Source organism: Saccostrea cucullata, unplaced genomic scaffold (assembly GCF_032062105.1).
Source record: "Saccostrea cucullata isolate Sc308-1 unplaced genomic scaffold, CSIRO_AGI_Scuc_v1 ctg15623, whole genome shotgun sequence".
Lineage (NCBI taxonomy): Eukaryota > Metazoa > Mollusca > Bivalvia > Ostreida > Ostreidae > Saccostrea > Saccostrea cuccullata.
The window spans coordinates 585-11,462 of NW_026941327.1; the positions used below are offsets into that span (position 1 = coordinate 585).

The following is a 10,878-nucleotide window of genomic DNA, read 5'->3' on the forward strand; positions in this document are numbered from 1 at the left end:
CTTGACCTTAGGGTTTGACCCACTCTTTAAACACTTTAACCTTGGCCATAACTTTCGAACAGTTAGGACTAGGGCTTTCATATCTCATGTGCATTCATGACAAGACCTGCCTTTGAGTACCAACAGTTTTGACCTTTAGACCTTGCCCTCCAGACTCTAATTGGAGTTTGACATGCATTTGAGAAAATTCAACCCTTGCTATATAAGCTCTCATATGGGGGCATCAGTCTTTCAAAAACGCATCTTGTTAAAATTGCAAATTTATTGGAATGAGAAATTTAATGACTATCAGTTTGACACTGCCATGAAACGTAACAACATAGAAAATAGGGAAATGTTATTTTGATAATAAGATGTTTACTGCTTACTTATAGATAGCATTCATGAAGATGAGTTTCCAGATCTTTGATTCTATATGTTTGATTAATTACAGGCTTTGACAGAATCACTTGATATCAGCAGTCTGCAGCATTTGTTGGATAATATTCCTCCACATCTACCAAAGCCAGTGAAAGCAGATCCACCCCAACAAAAGTATGATCCTTCAAAAGAGAAACATTGATTTAAAGTTAATTTTCATGGGCAAAAATGTTTTTATTCTCCAGCACAATGGTTCTTTGTCTTGTTGCTTATTCACATAATGCTACATGTATTACCTGTAAATTTAATTCTTAAATGCTTGGGGAAAATTAGAAGAAAAAAAAACCTTTTTTTTTTTGTAGAATATTAGGTGGGCCAAGTATCAAGATGTTGATATCCCTTCATGATTGTAATCACCAAGTCTTTGTCTGTCTGTGCTGAAATCACTCTTATTTATTTAAGGATGGAAACTAGGGTCCATTAAAGTCTACAGACTTCATATTACTACATTATAAGATGGAAAATATTTTGTAGAAGCCTTCTTGCTCCAACGTCATTTACAGTTTTTGAATAGCTATTGTAAAATTTTTTTGTTTAGTACATCAGCATATGTTGAAGAATATATGTCTCAAATATTCATAATTCCAAAGGGTTAAGGCTATTGATACAGCTATTTTGGAATTTAAAAGAGTTGCTGCACAGTTTCTGTGTTATAATTTCTTAAACTGTCTTTGATTACCATGTGAACAGCATGATCTAAGGTTGAAGTGGTAAAAAATGTATTTATTTCAACACGAAGATTTCACATTCACTATGCAATGACCCCTACCCCCACCCCATTCCTCAAAAAAAAATCTGGGACCATTTACTGAAAGGACTACAGTGGATAAGATTATTTGTGTGACCATACTTTAAGGCCCAGTGTTCTAGTTTAAGTGAAGTATCTAATAGATCTTTTTGTTGGAATTTTGAAATAGATCCTGTGAAAGCCGAACAGTTGTAGAATCCTCTTCCTCCAGTGATAAAGAGAACATCCCAGATAAAAGGAGTCAGTCCAGAGGAAGGAGGCAAGCCAAGGCAGTCTATATCCCTGCCCTGGTCTACATAACAGTGGAGGAATTCGAGGAGGTCCCAAAGTAAGATGTACCTGTGTTTAAAATGGATATAGAATCTTTTTTATGTTCCTTGAGACTTTCAATTGGAATTATTTACAAACTTCATTCACATGAAACCAGAATCTTTAGAACTGTGTAAATCTTTCTCATTTTCTAATAATTCTAAATAATTTGACTGAAAAAATGAAATATATTTTGTTATCCTCAATGTAAATTAAAAAATACATCTTTTATAGATACATGAAAGGGAGACTGAATTACAATCAGGTAAACACTGCCATTGATGAGCTAAATAAGGCATTGAGTGAGAAGTACAAAATTCTAGGAATGAAGAGAACTACGCTTAATGATGCGAACAGGAAGCGATACGAGAGATACAAAGAACAGGAGTCTAAGGACACCAAAGGTGAGTACTGACTAAGTGATGGCTGAAATGCATACGGTCGTCCACTGTCCCTGAATATTGTGGGGTGATGTTGCTATATAGACTGGGTAAGGGACCTTGGAGTGGGAATTTTGTAGGGTTTGTATTATTGGTATTAAGCTTTGGAAATATAGAAGCTTATAAGCTTCAAAATCGGAGGTTTAGACAAAACCATTTTTTCTATAATGTGTTCAATATCTTAATGCTCAAGTGTTTTTAATATCAATGTTTGATAATTAAGATGTATGAATACCAAAAAAAATGTTTCTAACAGGAATAAACCAGGACTGGGTGTATAAAATGTTACTCCCCATAAATAATATTATACATGTATAAGAAGTAGAATTCTAACTGAGCTGACCCTTTCATTGTGTACTCTCTATGCTCAAATACACTAGGCTTGCCCTTATCCTAACATTTTCTGAAATAGTAAATTTTTGTTTGAATAGCTTTCCATTCCAGAGGTTTCAAATTTTTTTGGAGCAGGTCTGACATATTGTATATTTTTATCCACTCAAAATGAACCCAGATTTGATGATATTGGTGCACTTAATGATTGACTCTTCCTTGTACTTGAGCATTTGAAATGCTTATAAAAATAAACTGATTTTGTAAAATTTTGAAATTTTCAGAAGTGCAATTTTCACTTTACCAAGCAGGACCAACTATAGATTCCAGCAATGAAAGCTTTCTTAGATAATTCACACTAATTTAAACCTTATATGGAAATTGAACTTTGACAAGAATTAAGAAATTTATTAAAGGTACTTGGACACAGATTTGAAGTTAATATTTTCTCTATAATATTACGACTTATATATTTTAATAGCATTTCACACAAAAATTAATTAAAAATCTTATTTCATGTAAAAGTTATTAAAGCTTCAAATTTTTTGGTGGGTTTGATTGACTAGAGTTGGGTATTGCGAGTGAAAACCATATTGCGATATATTGCAATATTTTACTTTGAATATTGCAATATATTGCAATATATTGTAGATTTTAATTATCATAAATAAATTCGAGCAGAATGTTTGAAATACTGTCAAATTCAAAGACTATATATTTGAATTTATCTTTAAGTTGTAAAGGGGGAGGAGGGATAATACATTAATTGCACACATAATTATAACACTTTACTTTTAATCAAATACCAGGTAAAATAATAACAAAATGAACCCCCATGGAGAATTTTCAAATTAAAAAAAAAGTTTATACAGAATATATAAACTTTTGTCTTTTTTTTATTATTATAATTTTTTTTTGGGGGGGGGGGTAATGAAGTAGCATGAAATGCTATTCAAGATTAAAACAATACATACTATATGGGAAAAAAAATTTATTGTAATTACTTAAAGCCAGAAAGAAATTTTGACTTATTTTTTGAGTGTTTTGGTGTTTTAGTCTAACCCGACCTAATTTCACATCAGGAAATGGCCTGTATCTAGTGATTTAATAAATATGCTCCTGGTATAGCATGAAGGTGTTTAAAATGGCCTGAAAGTTATAAAAAAAATAATTAGAGCAACACATCTTCAAGTTAAAACACGGATGACCATTTACTTGTAATATGAACATGTATATTGAACTTGACATTTCATCCCGATGTCATTCATGTAGATTCGATGCGAGATTTTGAGAACCACAATACACTTGGTATACACCCTGTAGAAATGTTTAACATATTATCTTTCTTATTAGTTTTATTTTAAAGTCTTATAATTAATTATAAATCATATTTAAAGTAAGATATTTAAAATTGCAACAGTAAATTAAACGCTCTCTCTCTCTCTCTCTCTCTCTCTTTTCTCTCTATCTTTCTCTTGAACTCTTTCTATCTCTTTCTCTGAAATAAGTATTGTTTTGGTGAAAAAGCCTGAGGGAGTTTTTATTTCAGCAGTTTCTACAATGAAGGAGGTTTTTATATATTTTTATATATATCGTGAAATACCGGTATCTGATTTTCATATCGCGATATATTATCGTGGTGGAGAATACCGCAATATACCGATATACCGGTAATATTGCACACCCCTATGATTGACACATCCTTGCATTTTCACATATTTTAACTTTATTCTTAATCCTTAGGAAAAGTGGCAATCTTTTTGTGTTATTAATTACCTCAGAAAAATATTAGGTTACAAAGAAATCACAAGTGACAGTGTGATTATAAACAAAATAGGACTTGATCGAGATATCTTATTGATAAATGGTTATTTTTTTCTCACCGGAGAGCACTTCATAGTGGATACTGACATCAAGGAATTTACCAATTTCAAACTGGACAGTGTTGACGATCAGTGTTAACAATACTACGACATTGTGGTCGGACCAAAGAAATCCGGGGAGGAAGGCTCACTCGATACGCGTGTATAGAAGTCTACTAAAACAGGCGCGAATCTTCAATTATCAACTGATTCTATCTTGTTTTATATGCAAAAAAAAAATGAAAGAATATTGATACCGTTCATAAACTGATCAATACCATACTGTGATCTTGAAACAATTCAAGGAGAGATAACTTTTGTGTGTACACTTTCATCAATGTTTCATTGTCTTCCTTTACCTAAGCTCTGAGCAGAATGACAGTTAAGACATCTTGTTTTCATCTCCTTTTCCTTTTCCTGTTTGTTTGTTTTTTTGTCCCCGCTTTCGCGAAATCTCAATCGTCTGTTCGTCTTTCCGTCAGTCTGTCCATCCGTCACAAAAACTTTAACCTTGCCCATAACTTTTGATTAAGTGGAACTATGACTTTCACATTTACATTTGTATTCCTTGTGACAAGACCTTTCTTTGGGTACCACCAAAGTTGACCTTTTGACCTTGGAGTTTGACCCACTTTTACACAAAAATTCTGAACTTTTACTTTGGCCATAACTTTTGAATGGTAAAAAACTAGGACTTTCATATTTCACATATGTATTTCTTGTGGCAAGGCTTTTCATTGGATACCAACAACCTTGACTTATTGACCTTGACCTTGGAAATATCTGAACTTGTGAAAAAACTTTAACCTTGGCCATAACTTTTAAACGGTAAGGGATAGGGCTTTCATACTTCACATATGTAATTCTTGTGAGAAAACCCTTCATTGGATACAAAGAACTTTGACCTTGGAGTTTAACTTTAAAAAGAACAAACATTGACCATACCTTTAAATGGTAAGGGTTAAGGCTTTCATGTTTCACATATTTAATCCTTGTGACAGGACCTTTCATTGGATTTCAAGAATGACCTTGGAGTTTGACCTACTTTTAATAAAAAATCTTTGGGTAATGTTAAATTTGCATTTAAGAAAATTTTAATCTTCGCTGTGTTGCTATTAGGGGTCCTCAGTGTTTCAGAAACACATCTTGTTCCTTATCTTGAGATATGGCTTTCATATTTGACATTTGCATTACCTGTGAAAAAAATATTTCCAAGCATGCGATGATTTGTGACCTATTGACCTTGACCTTCAGGATTGATTTATATATTTCTAAATGACATATGATAGGGTGTTCATATTTGAGACAATATGTCATAAAAAAATGACATCTCACCCACAAAGACACCGAAAGCGGGGGACCACAATTCTTTGAATTTACTCTTTTTTTTTTTGGTCAAAATTTGGGAAATAGGCCATAGCTTAATTTTTCACACCTTAATTGCGAATAATTCCAAGATCATTGGATGTCTTTATAATTTATTTGTGACTCCATTGTTATTAATCTATTTACAGTGACCCTTATCTGAATATTTTTTGATTGTTGACAAACGTATCAAAAATTGAGTGCTTGAGAAATCAAGATTAATGCTTATCAATAAATAATGGCAAGCTACTTCATCACTTATTCGTTTTGGGATCCTTACTTTTGAATTTGGGCTATTCGAAGGGGAGGCACAGATGTAGAATACTGAAATAGGGTAGGGTTGTTAATTTCGACTGCTCGTATTGATAGAATACATGTACCTTAAAATAGTTTGTTTATAGCCTTTTGTTTTGTGTATGTGTAATTTTAATTTTTATGCAGAAAGAAAATGCATTTTTAATAAATAAAGTCAATAATAATTTTACTTCTAGAAATGTAAATAGGTTCTTCAATGGAAAATTACATCCAAGAAGAAAATTTATCACCCAGAATTTACAGACGAGTATTTTTTAGCCACTGAGAGAAATTATCAAATCATCCACCAACAAATATTAGCCTCGAGTTTCTTTCATTGAATACAAAGTTACATACTGTTGCTACAACATGTACATGTATATATGTGTATATGTCTCTCCTTTTTACATGCAGTTATAAAATGTACCTCTGATGATTTAGTAGATATGATTATAAATACTTTATGTTCCTCATGTACCATGTATGGTTTGAGCAAATAAATTGATTGATGCTTCTAGTTTGTCCCATTGTACCAGTCAATGTTTCAGATGCTGCAATTTCAGCAAAGGAATGACCAGGTTTACTGGTTAACATTGTTGGGGCAGGTTAAAAGTTTTTGGTGCAATTTTCATTTCCAAGTAACTATAAGCCCTAGGTTGACAAAACTTGCATGGGATGATACATTTCACGGTCCACGCTTATGGACTTGCTACGGATGCTGAATCTGACTTTCATTTTGTGATATGAGTGAACAGGTTAAAGCTTTTGGATCAGCTTCATTCTTAAGTAGGTATAAGCCCTATGTTGAGCAAACTCGCATAGATGATACCACAGGCCTTTAGATCGCTTAGAAAAAAAAATTGAGGTGTTGAAAAAAAAAATTTTTTTTTTTACACACAATTTTTTTTTCAAGCGATCCAAAAGCCTGTGGATGATATATCTAAGGATGCACACTGATTAGCTTACTTTGGATGTTGAACATCCTTTATTGCTCTTGAGGAGAAGTTTGTTACATATGTAAAACTATGATCACCCATAGTGGCCCCACTCTACTCCTGGTAATCAAGATATAAACAAACTTGATTCTAAACTACTTGATAATGATTCCATTCCAAAACTAGAAGTACTGTAAGCATTGTGCTCACTAAATGATACCTCCTCCTCCCATGTGATTATAATGGCAAATTCCATGTTTTGCTCTGGGAGACCCAAAATAAGTGTCAGATCAAAAAGTAAAAATAGAATTTGCACAATGGCATTATGTAATAACATTTCTCTGAAAGTGTCATTAAATTTTATCCAGTACAGATAGCAAGACGGAGGGACATCACGATCACTATATACCCTCCCACTTTTAACTGGGGGTATAATGACTGATCATGGTTTTGCTATGCTTAAGAAGATTTAAAATGTTTTCCCTATAGATTCTTATGTAAAATTGTGATCCCCCAGGGTGCCCCCCCCCCCCTAAAGTTGAAATAAGTAATTCAATTTACCTGATTTTCTAAAATAATAAATCGCTTTCTCAACAGCAGAATCAGTGTAACTAAGATGAGCATTGTGGCCAACTGTTTTTAATTTTTGCTAGCATCCAGTCAACTTTTGATAATGATCAATTTTTCAAAGAGGGCAACAAAGTTGCTTCTGAAAATAAGTATTAATATGCACCTCAATTCAGCACAATACTGTACCAGATTGGAATTTTTATAATATTTGAATTATTGCATTGAACACATCAAATTAGTTGATATCTTCTGATAATAAAAAAATCTCATGATCTGACATCTGTGTCTGCATTAATTTAGCACTGCATATATAAGTTATGTTATGCATGCATGCATATTAAATACCAAAACTTCTCCTCTGCTTTTAAGGGCTTGGAACCTTCTACTTGAAAAAAAAAACATGTTTATTCAAGCAGGCAGCATTAAAAGTTTTGTGCATAAAAAAAAAAAAATTTTTTTAATTTTTTTTTTTTTATTTTTTTTTTTTTTTATATTACAAACAATAAAATTTTTTTTTAATTCAATTTTTTTCTTTCTTTTCTTTTTGCTTTTTTGTTTTGTTTTCTTTTTTCATTTTCTTTTCTTTATGTTTTTGTTTTTTCTGTTTTTGGGGGGGGGGGGGGTATTTTTTTCTTATTATTATTATTTTTTTTTTTTGCTGTTATTTTTTTTTTCTCTTTTATTTCTCTCTCTCTCTTTTTCTTGGCTTGCTAATGAAATCAGATATTTACAAACATAAGCAAATCACCATTTAACACAAACACAAAAAAATCTATTTACAAATCACAAATTAACATTTTCAAATCAAAATTTTATATTCTTTTAAATGCAAATCATGTCACAAATTACAATTAAGGTATTCCAATTCTCAGTTTCTGAAAATCAAGCATTGACTAATTGGAAATGCTCACAAAAAATGTCTCTGAATTTTTAAAGTAACATGTTCTAACCACAATAATTCTTCAAACTTCACCTTTCAAGTTTATCATATTATATATACACTGTATAGAGAAAATTACTTTTTAAATTAGTAAATCTCAAATACTTTTTCAGGGATTGCAAATAAAAACACCTGCTATGCATTTTCCAATTCAAATTTGATCAATTAACACATTTTAAAAACTAGAGGTACTGGGAGCGATGAGCTCACTAAATGATACCCCCCGCCTCCCATATGGTTATAACTGGTGAAAAAGTCCCATGTTTTCCTGTGGCCGGGAAACCCAAAATATGTGCCGGATCAAAAGGTAAAATAGGAGGTGCACAATGGCAATATGTAATAAAGTTTCTGTGAAAGTTTCATCAAATTTCATTCAGTGGTATGAGAGGAGTTGCGGATAAGAGATGGGTACCCCAAAGCGTAACAGACGGACACACCGACAGTATAAAATGAAAATTAACGATTATTTATATACCCTCCTGCTTTTCAAGCTAAATTAAAAATTAAAGACCTCCCCTTTTCAAGCGGGGGGTATAATAAAAATCGTAGGTATCCAGACTTTTGAAGAAATTCCACAATTTAGTACATATAATGTACTGTAATTTCTTTTATTTACTTCGATCATTTTACAATGCAAAGTGTACAATGATTTTCCTGTCATTGCAAAGCACCATAAATAACTTCTAATAAATGTCCATGATTTGGTTGGCTGAACATAGCAGGTCATATTTTACAAACACGGCCATAGTTTTTTTTTCATTTAGTTTGAAAGACCTTGTGAAATTGTAACATTTATGCTCGTTTTACCTCGGAGGTACTATAACATAGTAATGTTTCACAAAAAATAAACACCTAAAATATTTAATGCTTAGATGCATGATACGTGTACATGTACATTATAGAACAGAAGATTAGAAGTTATTTCACTCGAGAACCAAACTGAACCAAAATTTATCTAATTCAAAATTTTAATACATCAGTACATAAAACGAAACTGACAAAATAAATGGTTGTTTGCATGAAAAAAAAATTAACGCCCGATGCCAGGCTTGAACCAAAAACTTTTCACTTTGAGTGCCTTGAACAGGTAGCCCAACTTACGAGCTATCACCGCTACACATATGTAGAGGATTTTAAAACTACAAAGAAGCACCACATTCACGCATTTGGATTTTTTGGGAAAAAGTTCATTTTTCGTGGTCTTCTCTCCATTTTTTAAAAAAGTGCATTCGTTTCTTTGAATCAAAATACACACAAATAAAGTTTCAAAATCATGGAGAGAAGACCCAGAGATAGAAAAATTTTAGAAAAACGTGTTTAAAAATGTACCATTTTGTACCAAATATCTGATCTGGCCAATTTTCAAGTTATTTTTTAGCAAATCAAAGCTCAGTTTCGGGAAAGTATTTTCCTTTCCTGTTGCACAGGAACCCGATAAATAAAAAAAAATGTTAAAATTTCATGTGACATGTCGATCAAATTTTCACTTTTCAATTACGCTCAGATTGCTGCCGAATGCCAATCAAAAGCGCCCTCGTTCTTTGTGTACAACAGAGAAGACAACGACAAACTTTAAGGTTCACTTCTATTTTAATAGGGATAAATAGACAGCACTTATATCAATTGGGTCCCCTACTAAATTGGGATTGTGATCAGTCCTAGATGAGGTGCCAGCAAAGGCTTTCAAGATGCAGCTTACTGTGCGCCCTTGCGAACTTAGCCTGGGACCGAAAAGTGCCCAGTATCCGTCTGCTTCCACGTGGAGGCATCGCATAGGACTTGTGGTGGAGAGGCTATGTACTGGCAGGGGAAAACATTCCCTTTTCGCATTGCTGCTAGCCAGCGGTGATGGTTGAAAGCGAGAGGCGACAAGCACACAGACACTAACACCAACAAACCAGACGCATCACACAACATTAAGCAGACTGTTAGTAGTTTTAGTAGCTTGTTACGAGGGTTGTTCGAAAAGTTTGTGGACGATGTCAATCTTCGTTATATTACTCACTAGAAATTTAAAATGAGCACAATATAATAATTACGTAAAAATATTTGTTTTGTTAATGTGTAAAGTTTCATTCCATTTGACTTCACAGAAATCAATTTACTTAATTTTGAAATCAAAATTTGCACACAACAAGGCAATGTAACGTCAAAACATAGCATCATCAATTTCTAAAAAATACTTAATCCCTATACATTTCACACAGTATTATCCAAAACCCACTCATTTAAAAAACCTTTTTCTAATGCTTGACACTTTTTTTAACAATTGTTTTTGGTGTATAATTTCCTTTGTTAGGGTTTAATTTCTTTTATAACTTAATTCTTCTTTCACAGGATAAGAAACTCTGAAGCGCATATGTCTTTCCTTGAGGTTCTAACTTTTTTAAGTTGCTGTTCCAATTCTTACACTTAAACTGTTTCTTCACAGAAATATCCTCATCCAATACAGGGTTTATGTCACTCAAATACTGCCTGTAGTATTAATCCAAACATGCATAACTTGCTTGTGAAATATTTTTTCATTCCTCAATCATTTTAAGAGTTTATTCAGGATTTTACTGTCAAAAAAACCCACAAAATTACATTGTTATCTTCTGCTCTGTGATGTAACTGATGTTCTAAAATGTCATCGTTTTTGTCATTTTCAGTGAGGACTACTTAC

The 10,878-nt window shown here is 32.6% G+C and overlaps 1 protein-coding gene across 1 annotated transcript; it reads left to right on the forward strand.

Moving 5' to 3' along the window:
- Positions 1-427: 427 nt before the first annotated feature.
- On the forward strand, positions 428-1,985 carry LOC134257642 (spindle and kinetochore-associated protein 1-like; the record flags this gene model as incomplete). The annotated part of the gene is made up of 3 exons (XM_062740239.1): positions 428-534; positions 1,338-1,496; positions 1,712-1,985. Coding segments are annotated over 3 exons (447 nt in total), but the record flags the coding sequence as incomplete, so codon positions are not given.
- Positions 1,986-10,878: the final 8,893 nt, after the last annotated feature.